Source organism: Quercus suber, unplaced genomic scaffold, assembly GCF_002906115.3.
Source record: "Quercus suber isolate HL8 unplaced genomic scaffold, Cork oak 2.0 scaffold_282, whole genome shotgun sequence".
In the NCBI taxonomy this organism is placed as follows: Eukaryota; Viridiplantae; Streptophyta; class Magnoliopsida; order Fagales; family Fagaceae; genus Quercus; species Quercus suber.
Genome location: NW_027069738.1, coordinates 183109 through 204593, shown reverse-complemented (window position 1 = coordinate 204593; position 21485 = coordinate 183109). Strand labels below are relative to the sequence as shown.

Here is a 21485-nt window from a genome sequence, read left to right as displayed (position 1 = left end):
CTCTTCTCAGCAAGCCACTTTGGGTGAAACTCTCTTTAGCGAGTGCAATTAGGCCAAACGAGGCTCCTTGGTATGACTTGTGGCTTGATGGGTTGGGCCTGAGTAGGCCTCCTTCTTCTAGACCCTCTTTATTACCTATTGGGCCTTCGGTCAATGGCCCACTACTGGGTGGACAATTTATTACCCCTCGCATTTAGAATGAGTGATATATGCTTAGTAACTATTTAATTCTACGTAAGTTAATTTTAAAAGTTACTAGATAAAATGTTCAACTTATAGTATGGTATATAAGTTACAATAATGCAACATACAATGCTTGATATATTATAGCATGACTAGGTAGTCAAGGGAAGGATATAATGGTAATTTCACCTACACTTGCAACCGATTAAAATTAGGCACATGTAATACCAAAGTATCATGCATCGTGACACAAGCTCCACACTAGAGCCTAAAATTAGCCACATGGTCGGCCATGCAAAATCCTAATGGTTCATTTGGATTGAGGGGGCGAGAGGGGGAATAGAGTAGAGTTGGCCCAAAATTAGCTTATTTTCAACTAACTCTACTCTACTCCCTCCCCTTCCCCTCCCCCCCCCCCCTCGTCCAAATGGGTCCTAAGAGTCTAAGACCGCTCTAATTTATCTCATCTCACAAAAACTAGAAGGAAGAAAAACTCTCCAAGCTCTCTCTAGCTCTCTCCCTCCTTACCTCACAGTTCTAGCAACTCTAAAGGGGAAAATATCTATTTGTTCTCAAAATTCTAGTAAATCTCTACATAGATAAGGGGAAAATCCAAGTCTTTCACTCAATATTCCATGTAAACATAGTAATAATATAATGGTTAGAATTAGCTTGGTGTGTAGGAAATCTCTTTTAGGAATAATTTTCAATTCGATGTCATAATTATTAAAATGCTTAATTGGTTGCCTATTAATGCATGTTATCATGTCTAGTATAGGATAAAAATTCCCACATGAAAATAAGACCAATTGCAATTATTTTGTGTAAATGTGTTAAAACTAGCACTCTAACAGTTATAGATTTTGTGTTCACACATCAAAAATTATGTAATAAATGAACACATCAAAAATTATGTAATAAATAAATTGTATCCTGTGAATTTGGATGCCTTGGGTAGTTCCTATGAAAGCTAAGCCTAAGACACATATGGTCTTAATGGAATTAGTCTCACATCATTCGATGAATATAAAAATGATGGTACAATATATGGAATTGGTCTCACATTAATTAGATGAATGTAAAAATGATGATACAATTTCTAAGTTGACTAGAATTTATACAGGCAGTTTGAGAATGTTAGCTTGTGTAATTTTTTTAATAAACCATGACCTTTTTCTTTTTTTCTTTTTTCTTTTTTCCTTTTTTTTTTTTTTTTTTTTTTGATGGAAAAGATAGAAGTATATTAATAAACCGAAGCCAAAAGAACAAAACTATCAGGCTGGGTCCCTCTGACCACGCTCCCATCAGTCCTTACATCAAACAAGACTAAAAAATAAAGACAACAGTACAGTGACAACATAAACAAATGAAAAGTATACAAAAGTTCTACACTCTTAGGTGCTCAAGTACCATGCAGGCTACATGCTAGCCATTGGTAGTCTTCCAGAAGCGTGGTTGCTCCCTTAAGAATTGCATGGGGAGGAGTTTGGATTGCTTCAAAGTGGAATCAATTTCAAGCATTCCAGATGGACCATGCCACCATGGCCCACGTCTCAAGGTCTCTTTTGGGCAACTTCTCCATCAACGATCGAGTTAGGCTGAGGAATGACTGGGCCGAGGTATCACATTTCTGTAGCTTCCCCCTAACAAGTGACCATACATCACGTGCTAGCGGACATTGCCATAATATATGGATGGCGGTCTCATCCTGTACTCCACATATCACGCACGTTGGGTCAATGGAGACTCTCCTTCGAGCTAGGCAAACACGGATGGGTAGGACATCTGAGTTAGCCCTCCATACGAAATTTCTGACTTTGGGTGGGACGGGTAGCTTCCACAACCTATTCCAAACCCATTTGTCATCCTATGCCCTAAAATGTTCACCCCTCGACCGTTGCTTCAACCGAAGGGTTACATGGTAAGCAGTTCGAACCGAGAATGTGTTGGACTTGTTTTCATTCCATACCAAGTTTTCCTGAGCCTCCACATTCCCCAAATGAATCTTTAACACCTCTTCCCTTGACTATGGTAGGAACCATGAGTTGACGTTCACCCTATCCCACTATTTGGTGTGTGGGTCTATAAAATCAGTCACTTTTAATGACAAGTCCACACCTTCTCGAAACTTTGGAGGGGTGAGGCAGCCATTTATGGACTTGAATGCCAACTATGAGCCCATCCCCAATTCTCAATACCGAGCCCTCTCTCAACAATTCCCTAGCACTAAGTAGGGTGCACCACACATAAGAGGGGTTACTCCCCACCTCTGCCTCCATGAACGAGCATGTGGGGAAGTATCTTGCTTTGTAGACTCTATAGAATAGAGAGTGAGTCAACCAACACGCCTGTTTCGCCAACATTGCAAGGTTAAAAGCGTGAATATCTCTGAACCCTATTCCTCCTCTATCCTTTGGAGTACACAGCTTAGCCCAGTTTATCCAATGAATCTTTCGTTCGTTCCAGGTCTGACCCCACCAATACTTAGCCAAAATTAAGTTCATGCCATCACAAACTATTCTAGGAATTTTGAAAATGCTCATGGAATATGTATGGATGGCTTGGGCCACTGTTTTGATAAAAACCTCCCTCCCTGCTTTGGAGATGTTCTTTTCTCTCCAACCCATCACTTTTTTGGTAACCCTTTCCTGGAGTTCTTTAAAAGTGCTCACTTTTGATTTTCCCCCCACCATGGGCAACCCAAGGTATTTTTCATAGTTAGATATTACCTATGCATCAAACATAATTCGTATTACTTCCTGAACCTCTCGACAAGTGTTGCAACTAAAGAACAAATTAGTTTTCTGTCTATTTATAGCCTGCCCTAACGCTTGTTCATATTGAGTGAGCAAGTTTAGCAACTGGCGGCACTCCTCAATTTTAGCTTCACAAAACAGCAGACAATCATCAGCGAACATAAGGTGTGAGATACGCACACCCCTGTGGCATGAGAGAAGTCCATTCATCTAGTGGGCTTCAGTTGCTTTTTGTAGCAAAGAAGAGAGCCCCTCGACACAGAAAAGGAATAGGTATGGGGACAACAGGTCTCCCTGCTTGATACCTCTTGAGAGAGTAATGTAGCCCCACGATTCGCCGTTAATAAGACAGAGTACGAAGTTGATCACACCATCAACATTGCAAGGTGCACCCATTGCACCAAGAACCCTAACCTCAACATGATTCTTTCAAGAAACTTCCATTCCACCATGTCATGAGCCTTGCTAATATCTAGCTTGACTGCCATGTGCCCAACCTTCCTTCTTCTTCTATTCCGCATCCTACATAACATTTCAAATGCAACAGTAGTATTTTCTATGATAAGTCTATTAGGCACAAATGCACTTTGATAGTCAGAGATAACATTAGGTAATATGGATTTCACAGGATTTGCAAGAACCTTAGAAATAATTCTTGACACTACATTACCCAAACTAATAGGTTGATACTCCATAATATATTGTGGGTTATTCTTTTTGGGAATTAACACAATATGTGTATAGTTCATCTTATGCAAGTACCTCCCTGAGTGTAGCACAGACAACACTGCTGCAGTGACGTCATGCCCCACAATGTGCCAGTATTTTTGGAACAAGAAATGGGACATACCGTCCAGTTCGAGTGATTTAGACTAGTGCATTTGGAAGAGGGTCACCCGAACTTCCTCCTCTATATATGAGCGAACCAAGCTCTTTGCCATCCCCCTTGTCACTACTCTATCAACTGCATCCAGCACACCCTCCATATTAAAGTTGTTTGAAGCTGTAAACAAACGTTTATAATATTCCTCTACAATAGTTGTAATCCCTTCTATTTCCGTACACCACTCCTCATTTGTATTGTGTATCCCCTCAATGGTATTCTTTCGATATTGTTGGCTTGCTCGTTGGTGGAAAAACTTGGTGTTCTTATCTCCCGCCGGGAGCCAGATGGACTGAGAGCATTACTACCAAAAAACCTCCTCATAACTTCATTTACTCTAACCAAATTATCTCCATACCTTGCTACCATTAACTCCTCTAACTCCCCCTACTTTAAGTTTATACGGTCCTGAGTGTTCCCGAATGTGTCTCTACTCCATGTTACTAGGTCCATCCAACACCTTTTGATTTTTTCTAAAAGGCAAAATATGGGGCTACCGAGAGGTTGGTATTGCAACCAAGAAGACCATACCCGATTCTCACACTCAGGGTAGGCTACCCACTTCTCTTAGAAATGATGCATCTTTCTTTTGTGCAACGATGGTGCACTTAGGTGGGTTCAGTATTCAACATTATGGGGTCATGGTCTGAATAGGCAGTTGTCGCATGAATTACCTTCGTCTAAGGGTAGAGCTCGCGCCATTCCTTCGAAGCACAAGCTCTATCAAGTCATTGTTCCACAAAGGCTTCCCTGTGTCTACCATTTCTTCATATGTACTTGTACCCTTGAAAACCTAAGTCTACTAGACCACAGTGCAAGAGAGTATTCTAAAACTCCAGCATGGGCTATAAAGGTTTTGGGGTTTGGCTATTCCTCTCCTCAAAGCACACTATTTCGTTCAAATCACCCAAGCACAGCCAAGGGAGCAAAGCCCAGGCCCTAAGGTGCCTCATCAGCCTCCATGTTTCACTTTTTAACCTTTCCTCAAGGTGGCCATACACCTCTATCAACCGCCATAGAGCTTGCATAGATGAAGAAACAAAAACATCAATGCGGTTAAGAGAGTAAGTTTGGGTATTAACCACCACATCATTTTTTTCATAGCAGAGCAAGTCCCCCACTACGCCTCACACTAGGTACACAGAGTATCGAAGGGAAGTCAAGTTCTGTTTTTACTGATTGCATCTCATTTACTATCAACTTTGTTTCCATGAGAAACAAAATCATGGGTCTTTTTATTCTTAACAAGTCGGTAAGTACATGGACTGCCCGGCAGTTCCCAAGCCCCCGGCAGTTTCCAAGCCCCCGCCAATTCCTACTTATAATGATCATGGTGACCAGCGGGGCTGAGAGGCAGCCACCACTGTTAAGAAAGATGGGTTTGTTTTGCCGGCCAAACCCTTATGCCTTTTGTGCATTGCCATGTTAACATCAATTGGATCCTTAAGGTGGTCCCTCTCTGCCTTTTTGTTTCCTACCCAAACTAATGGGTCCATGGATGTGTCTCTTTTTTCATTGCTTTAAGTCTAAGTGATTTTTTTCCATGTAGCCACTGTTAATGTATTATTCTTATCAAGTCCTACCTCCCATGCATATTTACGTGAGATGGCTAGTTGCTTTACTCCTATCATGTGATCTTCTTTAACTTTGTGTATATCCATGCCATATGAGATAGGCACAATAAAAAAGTTTCCTACCAAAATAACAAGCTCATATCTTGGAGGCTTAGGTCGGCATGTGGGTGGCAGGCCTGGGTTATTACATGGTCATTTAAGGAAGGAACGAGTTTCAAAATTTTTGGCTTAGTTAACATTTGGTTCGAGATTTGCGAAAGGGATGTGTCTTTTTTAGCTCCGTGAATCCCGGCTTTACCCCCCTTGTTTGTGTCCGCATTTATTATATTGTGAATCTCGAGATTGTCAGCCACGTCTTCCCTTGTTGCTAGTAGATTTTCCGAGATCTAGGTTACTCTATTCAAGGCTGGAGGCTGCGATGCCGGATCGTGTTGTGGCAAACTATCCACCTTACTCCGTGGCCCCTCTTGTTTTGTTTTGGCGCCTGCCTTAAGCCACTTGCCATACGGTCTACTTGTTGCCTTACCCTCACATGGGGTGGGGGCATCGGGTTGCCTCATGGCCCAGTCAGCCACACTGAAAACATAAACCCACAACCCTTTCATACTTGTAAGCCACCCTGACTCGGTCACTTTCTAGGCTTTCTATCTATCAACCTCTGGAATCAGTCTGTCAAAGGGAATTTTGACCCTAACCCGCAAGAAGCGAGCTTGCTCGGAGGCAAGCGCTTTGCAATCTACCTCCACCACTCTCCCAATGCCTCGGCCGATATCTTTCCCTACTTCTTCGTTGATAAGGTCGAAAGGCAACCCCCAGACCTGAACCCACAACGACAGACTCGTGAAGCTTACCATCCTGACTGTCAGTCCCTTTTCCCATCTTCGTAAGACCAAAATTTTGTTGTTGAAGCTCCATGGGCCATTGTCCCACACCCATCGCAGTTGACTCTCCTGGGAGAACTTGAACTGAAGCAGCCCATCCCCCATTTCAACAACCTTTAGATCATTGCCTGGTTTCCACACCAAGCGGAGGAGAGTTTTAGCGACTCTGAGGTTTATGGGGTGGGTGGTTAAGAACTTGCCAATGAGACTTAGGGAATACTCCTCTAGGGTTTTTTCTCTATGGACTGCTCGAATAGTAATAAGTTCATCCTCGTCGGGTGTCAAAGTGATGTTATGAATTCGCTCAATAAAGTCTAAATCCATCACTTGGGGGTAAGGGTGTAGGAGAAGAGACACTAAAGGAAGGAAATGAGAATAAGTGGACCCTTCTTCCTCATCAGAGTCTTAGCTAGGGAAATAGAGAAAAAACTCACCCTTGGTGAGAAGGAGAGCTCCTACCACGAGAAGAGAAAAAATAAATCCATGACCTCGTTCTTTGGCTATGAAAATATTATGGCATCTACTAGACATCAATTCTTGGAATACACAGTAAATAGTAACTGACATACATAACTTCAAGGATTCAATTCTAAAGCTAGAGTGAATGATTTGAGCTATAGATTAGTATGCTCAATCATTTAGTAAGTTTAGATCATAGGTAAGTTTTTATATGCCTTGGTTTCACGGTTTGGTACTCAAAGGAGGGGTTCTAACTTCTAAGCCACTCTATTACTGTTTTTATTTTGCTGTTTTGTTCAATGTGTTTTTATGTTTGCCTAATTGCCTTACGAGAGTATGTGGTTGTGAGGACGTGTATAGTATCGTGATCTGTTATCATTTCCTACATGAGGTACATGAGGTGTTATCATTTCCAACATGAGGTACATGAGGTCTTCCGTTGTATTTTGAGTTGTATATGATGTAATTATGGAGCATAATGGGGACAATGAAATGGATACGTATGTTTATCTACTGGAGAATTAGATGCTCTGATGTTATCGCTTCTTGATGTTGAGCTAAGCTCTCCATATTATCATATTAAGACAGTATAATAATATTTTCTGGATAAGCAAAAGGAAAAATTTTATACACATCTTAGAGGCCTTATGTTAATATATAGCATGTCGGTCCCGATTACTAAATCCTAGTTTAGATTTTGGTCGTGTCACTTAAGATACACCTAAAATACATCACTAAAAAAATTGTACCTAAATTTTTTACCTTATACCAGTATACTTTATTTTTTTATTTTTTATTACCATTATACCTAAATAACCCCTATCAGGTATCTGTTTTCACTTGAGAAATGTGTCCTCTTTTTTCGAAAAATATAAGAATATCTCCTTCTCACAATTTTCTTTAATTTTTAAAGTACTACCCAATATCAACATGTCATCTTGTGCACTTACAAATAATAAAAGCCGAGTCACAAATCCTACTCCTTGTGATAATTATTGCAATTACATTGCCCAGTGCCCACAACTTCATGCTAGTAATAACAGAAATCTTTTACACAGTATCCACTTTATTGTTAAAGTTTGAACACGAGATACTGTAAAAGTTAAACACAAAATAAAACTATTGTTATCTCACATCACATGCAAAGATGGTAGAGTAATATTTTTGAAATTGCTAACTACATGATTGAAAACCCGGCCAGAGTCATATTTCCAACGCCATTAAGCTTGGATCCAGAAAGAGAGATTAGTTGCCTCACTAGCTTGTCTAATACATTATCTGAGTCAGGTTCGAACATGGCACCAGTAAGAGTCACCACCCCTGGATTCTGGCTGTTAAGCACTGAGAAAACAGTAGCAGGTTCAAAGCCAGAATTAAAGCAAAAGTGGAGCAGACCCCGGGGAAACACAAACACATCACCTTCCTTCAGACCAAGTTGGAAAACTTTGTTTCTGGTATCAATGAAACCGGCAACAACATTACCTTTGTTGACAAAGAACATCTCAGAAGCCCTGGGGTGGGAATGAGCCAATACCAGGCCATCCACTTCTAGATCAGTTCTAGCAATTGAGAGACCAAGAGTATTCAAGCCTGGAAAATCTGCTGCAGTGGCAATGGTTACCGCAGAACGAAAAATGTTGTCTGTATTGCCGGTATGGTTCAATTTTGAAGTCTTGAAATCAGAAGAAGCGATATTGGCTGGATTCTTGCAATTGAAGCCATTGATGAAGACTGTTTGTTTTGCTTGTGTAGCCGTTGGGCAAGTGTCCTGGAGATTATCAAAATCTGCTAAGCAGATATATTCCATGCAAATGAAGATGACAATGCATAAGAGAAGGCAAGAATTCTTCATCTTTGGTTGCTCTTGCGAAGCTCTCTCTATGTCTATGACTGACTTCTTTGGTTTTTAAATTTTAAAAATTTATATAGAATATATTTATACATAAAATGCCTTGAGGTTGGTTGCCCGAAATGGAAGTGACATTGAGGCTTGGAGTTCACTACTGGATTTGGAGTAGATTATGTTGTAAGAATTGCTTTGCTTTAAGAATTGCATTGCTGTAAGAATTGCGTTCTTGAAATACCAAGATTATTCTTGAGGCTGATATTGCTCCTTATCTTGAAGGTCGCTGATGGAAAATCCTATAATGGACCCCAAACATTTTCATGTCTTTGAAAATCATTAAATTCTTATTTCTAATTCATGAACCTCCAATCTTTCTTGGCATTACAGGAAAGCAAATACATACATCAGAAGCCTTTGAGCATAAGCCCTGGAGAAGCAATGTGACTATTGGTTTAATCAAAACTACGGCACCCCGCAAAAGGACATCTCAATTATACAACTATTAGTTTATTTTTATAAAATTTATAATAATAATAACAATAAATAAATAAAAGATACGCTGTCAATTATTAGAGAATCTGTTATTATAGATTGGGGCGTCACTAGCATAGTAGCATATACAATTAAGCCTTGGCATCTCATGTATATGAGTTCTTGAAGTGATTACCAGAAAGTTCTTTTTTTCTTTTTTTCTTTTTTGGAGATACAGAAGAGTTCACTATTGAGGGTACAAGATTTGTGGGACTAAAAATTCTTCCATCACATGTCTATCAGATCCCTTAATAATAAGGCCTATTTTTCTTTCCTCAATTTCCTCTAGCTACTGCAAGCTATAGAATCATATTAATTTAGCCAACCATAAGCCAAAATCTACGCTGCTCAGGAAAAGTCCAGCACTAAGTGGATTGTAGGGAACTTTTGAAACATTTGAACCAATGAGAACTGTGCACAAAGCAAAACCTGTTTAAGAACAGCATCCAATATTCTTTAGACTTGCAGAAGGGAGGATCTCATTATTGCAGGAAAATTCCTTAAAAAAAGGGTCCAACATTATGGCATCCTATGATTGCCATGCATCCGCTCCCTCTGGAGTCTGGACCATGGCTCTGTGCCCTCAGAATTTGAAGATGCACCGGAAATTCGCTGCTTAAAGGGTCTAAAAATTAGCTGCTTTCCAGTTTTCCGTTGATTGCAAGTCTCACAGCAGCAGCCCACACACCATATTTTTCCCCTTCTTAGCTGTTAGCACTTCGGACCGGTTTGGATTGGGGAGGGGAGGGGAAATAGAGTAGAATTGACAAGAAATTAATAATTAACTCACACGAAATTTACAAATAGTAGGAAAAATAAGAAATAAACTAGCTTATAAATGTATCACAAAAAGGCATTTAGTAATATGGGTAATAATGGTTAAATATATTAACATATTTATATTCCTAGTCATACGGCATCCTCCCATAAAAATATGACTAGTAAACACCCCCATGGCCCACCCCACCCCATTGTAAGACCATTTCCATCAACTTGCATTAAAATTTTTGTTTATTTTAGCGTAAGGACCTATTTTTTTTATTTTAGATACTCATTTTTCAAAACAGTTCACATCATAATATCTATTTTACACTGCATTTCATTAAGATATCAAATATATATATATATATATATACATTATTGCAGGAAAATTCCTTAAAAAAAGGGTCCAACATTATGGCATCCTATGATTGCCATGCATCCGCTCCCTCTGGAGTCTGGACCATGGCTCTGTGCCCTCAGAATTTGAAGATGCACCGGAAATTCGCTGCTTAAAGGGTCTAAAAATTACCTGCTTTCCAGTTTTCCATTGATTGCAAGTCTCACAGCAGCAGCCCACACACCATATTTTTCCCCTTCTTAGCTGTTAGCACTTCGGACCGGTTTGGATTGAGGGGGGGAGGGGAAATATAGTAGAATTGACAAGAAATTAATAATTAACTCACACGAAATTTACAAATTGTAGTAAAAATAAGAAATAAACTAGCTTATAAATGCATCACAAAAAGGCATTTAGTAATATGGGTAATAATGGTTAAAATATATTAACATATTTATATTCCTAGTCATACGGCATCCTCCCATAAAAATATGACTAGTAAACACCCCCATGGCCCACCCCACCCCATTGTAAGACCATTTCCATCAACTTGCATAAAAATTTCTGTTTATTTTAGCGTAAGGACCTATTTTTTCTATTTTAGATACTCATTTTTCAAAACAGTTCACATCACAATATCTATTTTACACTGCATTTCATTAAGTTATCAAATATATATATATATATATATTTGTTTTGCTTTCTTCAAACACAACAACTACCATCAATTCTCTTCCTTTATCGTAGGGATACATAAAGAAAAAAAAATAATAAATAAATAAATGTATAATGAATAGTAATAATGTAAATTTATACGATTATTATAACAAACTTATAAATTTACACAATAATACACTGACTAATATGAGTCATTTTTAAGCAAAACTACGTAAATTTTACATATTTTTCTATTTTACACACTAATATGAGTGCTCTAACCATCCAAATGCAAATGTGAGTGCTCTAACTATCCAAATGCAAGGACAGGTCATTAGATACTACATAGCAAACAACATAGTGGGAATATAACTAATAAAATTAAGTAATAATGTAGCAAGCACCACAAATCAAAATTCAATGGTTATGCGTTTCAAGATAAATAATCTCCAATCCACAGGGGCAATAATAGCATTGAGGAAACTTCTTGAGTAGTCGTACGCTGAAAAGGCCTCAACAATGTCAATAAAAATTTAATTCAAAATAAAATACAAAGTAATACAATCCTAAACAGTACTTTAGATTTCAACATCCAGGGGTAAGCCACAGGCCAATCAATGAGGTGAGGAAGCCTACATTCAAGACATCCTGTTCAATTCTGTGTGTTACAATTGGTATAACAGTAGTTCTTAGGGTCTTGCAGAGAAGCTTTGGCTGTATGCACATCTGAACATGTCAGAATCTCTGAGATAAAATTTATCAAAGAGCAGAGCCCACCCAAGAAGTTATGATCAATAACACCATTGCCTTCAACAATATGTGCAAAATCAACGAGTTTAACTTCAGCACCGGAACTCATTTCTTTCACTACTGATTCCTTCTCATACACCATAAGAACTGAACAAGAATAGAAATGTAAAATTGTTTGATGCTCAAACCATTCTTTGAGCTCCAGCAGTTGTGCCAAAATTCCACCAGAACCACCATAAACAGTTGATACAAATGTACAATCAGGGTCCACACCTGAATCTGCAGATGAGTTAGAAGAAACAAACTGCCTCAGGACTAACCTAACTTCCTCCGCAGTAAATTTTTGGATAAGCTTCCTATCAGGCTTCCAAAACCCTGATCCTTTGCTCTCAATCTGCAACCCAGATATCCTAAACCCCAGTGCAAGGCTTGATGTTTCTCTGTCTTTCTTAAAGCACCTTTGGATATAGTCCTCTGATGCTTGAGGGTGCCATGTTCTGGATCCTATCTTAATGTCCATGATAGATGGATTGAGGTGGCCGGAGACGATATCTTGCAACACAAGATGAGGTTGCTGCCCAGACCCATCAGATGCCTCTATAAGCTTAGTGCCATGAAAAATAGGAAAGAATCTGCGGATGTGATTTGGAATATTAGTGTTAGAAGAGAACGATGTATAGAAGGCTACTTCTTTGGACCCACGACCATCGCTTTGAATAGGCTTGTAGAATTTCCCTGAATCATCTATCAAAGGACCGAGCTTTCCATCACCGGCCTGGTGGCCAGCAACCTGATGATCTGGGACCTTAAGCATGTTACAGAGGATAAGAAACAAGTGCCTCCTACAGACTTGAATGGATATTCCACTGTTAAACATTTTATGAACATAAAAAAATATGAAGACTGCATAATAAAAATAACGGCAATGGTCTCCATATAAAACAAGCAATAAAATTGTGACCACCATTTTAGAATGAACTTCAATGATGGAAACAAGATATCAACAATCATAAACCCTTCCAAGGATCCATCAAACCCCTCGCCAAGGAAATCAGAGAAAAAATATATATGATTCAATCTGTTTATTCTTTTTTCCACAAAGAAAAATAAATCTTCAAGTTATGAAAAATAACTTCAAGGATACAGGACAAGAAATGGAATAATCCTCAGAATTAAGCACTCTTAAATTCTGATTCTCAAGAAGTCATAACTTTTGAAAGCTCAAATAGTGAAAAACACTATTGCTTGTTTAGACCCCCAATTCTTAATTACGGCTTGATTAATTTTAACCTAAACACACTTGATGCGGAATATACGTGATTAGCAAATTAATCAATCAAAGCATTCAACAATTGCATGGATGAACAAATAAGTGCAATGCTAAAATGGAAAGGGTAGTGAATTAAAAAATAGCAAACCCAAGATAGCATGGCAATGTGTTATCGAAGAGAAAACCGAAGAACTCGGTGAAAAACCTCTTTGTAACCCTCCAAGTCGAAATGATCCACTAGTGAAAAACAAGGAAATAAATCCCATTTGGTCCCATTACAATAAATCCCACAAAATGCAAGGAAATAAATTAATACAATTAAAACACTTTTTGTCATGGAATATAAAGCCAACATAAATGTTATGTGAAAAACCATAACTTAACAACTTTGATCAATACAGATAATTTGTTCTTAAGGCAAATTACAGTAAACCCACTTGTGGTTTGGCCCATTTGCACTTTATTTACCTGTGGTTTAAAACTTAACACTTTGCCCACCTGTGCTTAACTCCGTTTGGTCCGCGTTACCCACCTCACCCTTAGACATTAGAAAAACACCTTTTTATACAAATTTATAACATAACATGGATCAAAAGTGAAGCCCCTTAGAAAACTCCTCACAAGACCTAGAAACTTCGAAATCCCCTCTTTGAATCTGATCTAGAAATCGTGTTACATTTTCAGCCCATCACATTAAATCAATTAAGGACAATAATGAATGGGTCGAACCAGCTGAGCCAATATTTGGCAAAATCGATAGCAATATTGGTGTTTGGAAGCAATGACTACCTCAACAACTACCTCTTGCCATCCCTCTATTCTTCCAGCTACACCTATAGCCCCCAGATTATGCAAACCTTCTACCCAATCGCTATACCTGCCAAATTTTGGTATATTTCACAATTTTATTTTCTCTATCGTTTTTCTCTTTTATAAATTCAATGAATCATTTAGAATATATATGGGTCTTTATAAACACAACAATAATTTAGAGACTTTAACCTTTGTGTGGGATTAGCGACCAATTTATATGAAATGGTTCACTGCATGCATTGCAGGCACTGTACGGTATGGGATTAAGGAAGTTCTTATTAACAGGAGTGGAACCGCTTGGTTGCATCCCATACCAGAGAGCTAGTGGTCAAGCCCAGCCAGGAAGGTGTACTGTGGATTATGTGAGTCAGATTCTTGGTACCTTCAATGATGGGCTTAGATCGCTGGTCACTCAGCTCAACACCAACCACCCAGGTGCTTCACTCGTATTCTTGTAACACGATTTCTAGATCAGATTTAAAGAGGGGATTTCAAAGTTTCTAGGTCTCGTGAGGAGTTTTCTAAGGGGCTTCACTTTTGATCCATGTTATGTTATAAATTTGTATAAAAAGGTGTTTTTCTAACGTCTAAGGGTGAGGTGGGTAATGGGGATCAAACGGAGTTAAGCACAGGTGGGTAAAGTATTAAGTTTAAACCACAAGTGGGTAAAGTGTTAAGTTTAAACCACAGGTGGGCAAAGTGTAAATGGGCCAAACCACAGGTGGATTTACTATAATTTGCCCTTGTTCTTAAGATACCATCAATTAAATGTTTCAAATGTTTAGACAGTCCCTGAATGCATTCTCACCTCAAATTCGGCATTGAGAAACTCTGAACTAATAACTTTTACTCTTTATTTTTTTTTAATACAGCTACTATAGTACTATACCCGCTTTTTATGGTTAGTTGGTAAGACTGCTCATACATGATTGGCATATAAACTGGTATATGGTCCAACAGAAATGATGTTGTGATATCTAGCATTTCTTAACCTAGGAGAAAATTTCTCATATACATAAGATGTCTATATAAGGATATCTTTATAATGAGATCACTCCAAATCCAAATCAACAAAAATCTCTAGAGGAAGATGAGTTGTGTATTATTGTTCAAAAACAAAAGAAAACATCAAGCGTATTCATGCTATCCAAATTCCTATGAAACAAAATTTTAATAGCTATTCCTAATGTAAAACATGTTTGGACACTTCAATCTCACCCACTATTTATTTATGTAGTCTTCCCCTTTGGAGAAATGCAATCTGTGGGCCCAATACCATAATGGTTGGCTACAAAAAGTAATTATTAACCCTGGTTCTTCTTGCAAACAACACAGGTATACACTTTTGCAATAAGAAAGCCCAAAATGGCCGTAGCTGCAGTTTCCAACAAATGTAGTCCACTGTATACTACTATGAATATAATTTTCAGGCAAAGAACTAAGGAAGTCAACAAATATACATCATATATTTACATTGAAAGGAATTGAGCTGAACAATGCATGTCCTGATGCAACAACTGCATACAGTTAGAGAATGGATGGCTTGCATACCCAAATCATATTTTTTACTTTTTGAATTATGTGATAGTATTTATCTATAAAATTTATGATTTGTCATCTATTGACTCATTAAAACACAAAATGCTTTAAATTGTGGAGCAAAAACATTTATAGTATATTAATCATAATCAAAACAAGAGGATTATCCATCCCACTCATATAATAAACCTCAATCAAGCAGAGAGAGTGATGGTGTTACTGGTATCTGGCAGTGGCAAATTCAAGCAATAAGAAAGACCAAAACTTATTCTAAGAAAGGGAAAGAACCATAAAGAAAAAGAAAATAAAAATAAAAAATGTACCTTTACCAATTGGCTCTAAGCAGAGATCAAGTTGGAAGGATCTGTTCTCAAAAGAATAAAGGAAGCTGCGTATTATTATTGAATCAAAAATTGGAAATGGAGGTAGGCGCAGTCACAATTTCCTCAAGTAAATGTAATGCATATGCAACACATCATCAAAAACTAATTGAATGCACATAAACAGCCATGTCAGACTCTCCAACTGGAGGATTGGGCTTGTGAGAGAATGTTGCTTTTACAAAAATAATTTGTGAAATTGCCAATGAGCTCTAGCTCATCTAGCCCCCTTCCTACACCCATAATAATGGGATGGAGGGTGAGGTTGTGAATTCAAGACCCATTTGGTACTTTACCAATAAAAAAAAAAAAGTTGAAAAATTACCACACTTTGAAACTTATTTAAGAATTTATTTTTATTTAAAAATCGTGTCTTGTGTCTTGAACTTGAAGACTCGATTTCTTCCTTTAAGTTGATGTGGTAAGCATGACATGAAAGCATCAAAGAAAATGTCCATGTGAAAATTGTGTCTTCAACACATGATATTAGTGAATTATACACCAGAATAAAATTACCCTAATAAAAAGCCTTAAGGGCCCATTTGGATTCAGGTGGAGGGAGGGAAAGTGGAGGAAGGTAGAGTAGAATTGGCAAGAAATTAGCCTAATTTTTGGCCAACCCTACTCTACTCCCCCTCAATCCAAACGGACCATAAGATCACAACAAATGGTCTTCCAAAAATAAAGTATATGCCAACAACCGGACACTTATAAACCCAAAAATTTATGTGCATGAAACAAATTATATACCAAAAATCCAACATTTATAAACCCAAAAATTTCTGTGAATAAAACAAAATTATATACCAACAACCCAGCAAGAAGGAAAAAAAAAAATAAAAGACAAAGAAACAAACTTAAATCATTGCAAAAATTTTACACTATGCACAGTAATCATAGGACTGTCAATCAAGAATAGCAACCAGTGTAAGCAACACCAAACTAATAACTCCAACATTAAACTTTTGATTTCCTATAAATTGCTAACAAAGATATCCATGTATTGCTCTTAGTTGGCACAACTTCTCAATAATCTTTATATCAAAATAGAGGTGTTTCTTCTATGGTAAAAATTGTACTACCGTTAAACAAGACAGCTAGACCCTATCATTTTCACACACAGTTCATCGTCAGTGATAACTTACCACTTGTCATCGTGGTGAATATAATTATTAAACTTTTTTTTTTTTTTTTGGCTAAGTAAATAAAATCATTTAACCATTATTTGGACACTCTTACTCATGCCAGAGAGCCTTGTAGGCTTGTAGCTCAACACTCCAGCCCCTTGAAGTTTCCAAAGGAGAGATTTAGGGTTCAAATGCCCCCTCCCCTAACTATTAAGTTATAAATAAACTCTTACTCAGCGATTTTTTTTTTTTTTTTAAGTTTGGAGACAGTATCCTAGCTCAGATCACCTACTACCTATGATGTATTTTTCCAATTTACAACAATATTGAAGAAATGAAAAAGAGAATTATGGTATAGAAGATGACAGAAAAGTGTAGCTCACTATGACCTAATTTAATATAAAAAGGTTTCATGAAAAGTTTATGGCAATGCTGCCAAAAAAATACAGACGTAGTTAAATCAGTGAATGAAGAACCAGATCTAGATCATATAGTTTATATGGAAAACAAAGACGCTTATCAATATGAAGAGATTCCTATATTACCATTTTTAACATTTTAAGAAAAACAATCTTCGAACATCGATGTAAATTAGCACATCGATTCAAGGCAGGTATGAAGTAATTCAATAAATCATACGAAATTAGAGCTATTTGAAACAACCAACCAAAATAAAAAGTTGAGAGATTTTGAGAATGGTGGAAGGAGGAGGTTACCTATTTGAAAATGTCTCAAATAAAATAGAGACTTTGTATTTCCGTTTCTTGCCGCCGCAATCTGTAAAGATGGGCGACCTGCAGATCCACTCGCGGCGGCGGGTGTAGAATTTGTTTGTGAGGTTGAAATGAAATGTTAGTCACGTGATTACGCGGGTCAAAAGCTGACTACACTGTTGTTTATTTATTTTTATGTTTAGTTGGTCCACTTTGGCTTGCGGGCCACAGCAGTTAAGCAGAGAGAGAGGGATCTGAAAGGCAGAAAGCAGAGATTTGCAGAAAAGAGAAAAGGCAGAAAGCAAAGGGAGTCCCACAGCCACTGCATCTGCTGCCGCTAATCCACTGTTGAGTTGTAATGGTGAGTGGATGTGGATCCATGCTGCTAGTCTAGACTCTAGACAAGTGTCCTCCTCCAATACCCGATTGCTTGACACGTAGCTCCATATCATGATGAAGCGGTTGTTAGTTGTAATTGCACTTTGCTGCTATGCAATTACTCCAGTTATTCCATCTCCTTCTCGGCCCCACAACTCCACTACTTATCCCCATCCCGTTACAGTAGTCCCCAATATGGTGGTATGATCTCTCTTTTTCCCTAACTTTTTTACTTTTTACTACTTTTCTTTTCTTTTCTTTTTAATGTTCAATGGACGTGATTGCTCTTGGTCTATGTTTTGCTCTAATTTGTGTCATTCTTCAACTTCAATTTAACTTGCATTTCCGACATATTCCAAAAGTCAACGTTGCTCTTTTTCCTTTTTATTCATTGATGATATATCAGTATTTCAGTCCAATATTAATTTTAGCTCTTTTGATTATTCGTCTATATATTATTTCATCAACAAAAAAACTTGCTCCTTCTACTCTTGCACACCCATTACCACCTCAACTTTCAGATTTATCCCGTCCTTATCTTCAACTATGATCATGATTATGATAGTTCTAGAGAATTTTAGTACAATAAGCCTGTTTCTTAAAATCTGGCATTCACGTTTGTGAATACCTCAGCAAAATATCTCTGTTATGGATATTAATTTTTATTTAAAAAAAAAAAAAAGACAATTGGTTAATCTCATCATTTGAGAACATGTTAGACATACATTTTTTATCATATTCGAATAAAATATATGATATATCACTAAATGAAGACCCGGAAATGACTTAAAATGTGTTCATCGCCACACGGACTTTTTTTTTTTTTTTTTTTTTTAGATGCTAACACGGACTTTTTTTTGGAATAATATATTGAAATAAGTCTGTTGCTTTTGAGACGAACCTGTTCAAGGCGGCAATTCTGCCGTTCAAGCTCTGTACCTCCTTTGTTGTCCTTGGTGGTTCAAGCTCCATGATGGCCCGTATTTTCTCTGGATTGATCTCTATTCCTCTTTGGGATACCATAAAACCCAAGAATTTTCCTGCCGTCACCCCGAATACACACTTGTCCGGATTCAGCTTCATGTTGTATGACCGTAGGGTATCGAATGTCTCCTGGAGGTCGCTCAGATGATCTTTTTCGAACCGGCTCTTGACCAGCATGTCGTCAACGTAGACCTGTACATTTCTCCCAATTTGGTGTGCGAACATCTTGTCCATTAATCTTTGGTATGTTGCCCCGGCGTTCTTGAGTCCGAACGGCATCACCTTATAGCAAAAGAGGCCTTGGCTGGTGACGAAGGACGTTTTCTCCTGATCGTGTTCCTCCATTTTAATCTGGTTATAGCCCGAGAAGGCATCCATAAAACTTAAAAGCTGGTGTCTGGCCGTGGAGTCGACCAGTGCATCTATCCGCGAGAAGGGGTAACTATCCTTTGGGCATGCTTTGTTAAGGTCCGTGAAGTCGACGCACATCCGCCACTTTCCACTAGCTTTCTTGACCATGACCACGTTTGCCAACCACTCTGGGTAATATACTTCCCTTATAAAACCCGCCTCGAGTAGCTTTCTGACTTCTTGTGCTATTGCTCTGTCCCGTTCAGGAGCGAACACTCGCTTCTTCTGCCGGACTAGGGGGGTTGAAGGGTTTACGTTCAGCTTGTGGACTATGACAGAGGGGTCGATCCCGGGCATGTCTTCATGGTTCCATGCGAAGATGTCTTGGTTCCTCCCGAGGAATGTTATGAGGGCCTGGCGCACAGGTTGGCAGGCCATGTTCCAATTCTGGTTATTCGCTCTGGTGTGGACTCGTTGAGTATTACTACCTCCAGCTCTTCAGCTGGTTCTGCGACCGTCCGCTGTTCTTCTATGCACATTGCCTGATGGTAATCTTCCATTTCTAGCATGGCAATGTGGCACTCTCGGGCGGTTGCCTGATTCCCCCGCAATTCTCCAATCCCATAGTCCGTTGGGAATTTGATCATTAAGTGGTATGTGGATGTTGCTGCCTTCCATGAGTTAAGTGTGGGTCTTCCGAGAATACCGTTGTAAGCAGAGGAGCAGTCTACTACGAGGAACATTACATTCCTAGTGAGTTCTTGTGGGTAATCACCCACCGTTACCGGGAGTGTGATGGAACCTATTGGGAATACCCTGGTCCTCCGAAGCCGACAAGGGGAGCGCTTGCCGGCATCAATCGTGCTCTGTCTATCCCCATTTGCTGGAATGCTGGATAGTATAGAATGTCTGCTGAGCTGCCGTTGTCGATTAGCACTCGATGGACGTTGTAGTCCCCCACACGTATACTGACGACCAGCGCATCGTCATGCGGATGATGGAGTCTCCTTGCATCTTCTTCGGTGAATCCTATAATAGGGCTCTCTGTCCGTATGGTATCGGGCCTCGAGCCCGTCATGTGGACGTTCAGGACCGATCTGAGGTACGTCTTTCGAGCCTTTTTGGAAGAACCGGTAGATGCAGTTCCCCCCACTATCATCCTTATGTCTCCGATGGGGGGTCTCGGACGCTCGTTATCCCGTCGAGGGGCCGGCTCTTGGCGATTATGATCCGTTTTCTCTTTGTTGACGAACTTCTGCAACTTCCCTTGTCTAATGAGGGCTTCAATCTGCTGCTTTAGGTCGTAGCATTCGGCCGTGTCATGGCCATGATGATCTCGGTGGAAACGACAATATTTGTCTCGCGACCGTTTGCTTGGGTCGCTCTTTAGTTTTCCCGGGAATGTCAGTGTCTCCTCGTCTTTGATTTGCATCAAGACTTGGTCAATCGGGGCGTTCAGGGGGGTGAAACTTGTGAACCTCCCGCTCGGGGGCTTAAGGCGTCTTTCGTCCCTTCTGTCTCTTGTCCTTGGTCTTTTCTGCCCTTGGTCCTGGCGCATGTCCACCTGGCGTTCCCTCTTCTTGGGCCTTTCTTCCCGTGCAAGCAGCGCGTCTTTCGCGTTCATGTACTTGGTGGCCCTGTAGAGTATCTCTGACATGGTTTTGGGGTCGTTTTTGTATAGTGAGAACAAAAACTTGCCCTTCCGCAATCTGTTCGTGAAAGCTGCCACCAGTATTTTGTCGTCGGCTTCATCAATTGAGAGTGCTTCCTTATTGAAGCGGGTTATGTAAGATCTTAGTGTCTCGTCTTCTCTCTGCCTGATGCTCATCAAACACGCTGTGGACTTCTTGTACCTGTGTCCCCCTATGAAGTGTGAGGTGAACTGAGCGCTTAGTTCTTTGAAAGTGCTGATGGAGTTCAGTGTCAGCCGACTGAACCAAATCCTCGCGGAACCCTTCAGTGTAGTTGGGAAGGCCCTGCACATGATTTCGTCCGGTACCCCCTGTAGATGCATCAGGGTTTTGAAAGTTTCCAGGTGATCCAGAGGATCCTTCACCCCGTCATAGCTATCTATATTCGGCATGCGAAACTTGTAGGGTAGGGGGAAGGAGTTCACGGCCGCAGTGAAGGGTGAGTCTGTACGATTGACCAGATCATCAAGGTCACTGGAGACTCGCCCCTTGAGGGCGTTCATCATGACCTCCATCTGTTCCCTCATTGCCTGCATCTCGGCGGTAATATGTGGTGGAGTCGCATCCGTGAGGGATGGCATGTTCACGTGCTGCCTCTCCGGCCTGCTTGGGGCGTGGCT

General features: G+C 39.5%; 3 protein-coding genes across 8 annotated transcripts; all 3 read right to left on the bottom strand.

Annotated features, from left to right (window-relative positions):
• Positions 1–7689: 7689 nt before the first annotated feature.
• Positions 7690–8636, bottom strand: LOC112039786 (germin-like protein subfamily 3 member 4). Its single transcript, XM_024072697.2, has one exon. It carries the CDS (start codon positions 8586–8588, stop codon positions 7914–7916), a length of 675 nt encoding a protein of 224 aa, XP_023928465.1. The 5' UTR covers positions 8589–8636; the 3' UTR covers positions 7690–7913.
• A 2641-nt stretch (positions 8637–11277) lies between these two features.
• On the bottom strand, positions 11278–18053 carry LOC112039533 (inositol polyphosphate multikinase beta). 6 transcript variants are annotated; one of them, XM_024072423.2, is made up of 3 exons: positions 17465–18053; positions 15565–15605; positions 11278–12485 (listed from the first exon to the last, which is right to left on the bottom strand). In XM_024072423.2, the coding sequence occupies exon 3, from the start codon at positions 12431–12433 to the stop codon at positions 11522–11524; it is 912 nt and encodes a 303-aa protein (XP_023928191.1). In that variant the 5' UTR covers positions 12434–12485; positions 15565–15605; positions 17465–18053; the 3' UTR covers positions 11278–11521. The 6 variants fall into 6 exon arrangements, with proteins under 6 accessions (XP_023928191.1, XP_023928184.1, XP_023928177.1 ...); XM_024072416.2 differs by having other exon boundaries at positions 11278–12468; XM_024072409.2 differs by having other exon boundaries at positions 11278–12461.
• A 1923-nt stretch (positions 18054–19976) lies between these two features.
• LOC136071064 (uncharacterized) lies at positions 19977–20831 on the bottom strand. Its single transcript, XM_065781908.1, has one exon. The coding sequence runs from the start codon at positions 20829–20831 to the stop codon at positions 19977–19979; it is 855 nt and encodes a 284-aa protein (XP_065637980.1).
• Between the last annotated feature and the right edge of the window lie 654 nt (positions 20832–21485).

What these genes read in the sequence shown, in the direction of transcription:
- LOC112039786 (XM_024072697.2), bottom strand. Translation starts at nt 8,588, where the DNA reads ATGAAGAATTCTTGCCTTCTCTTATGCATTGTCATCTTCATTTGCATG.
- LOC112039533 (XM_024072423.2), bottom strand. Translation starts at nt 12,433, where the DNA reads ATGCTTAAGGTCCCAGATCATCAGGTTGCTGGCCACCAGGCCGGTGAT.
- LOC136071064 (XM_065781908.1), bottom strand. Translation starts at nt 20,831, where the DNA reads ATGTCAGAGATACTCTACAGGGCCACCAAGTACATGAACGCGAAAGAC.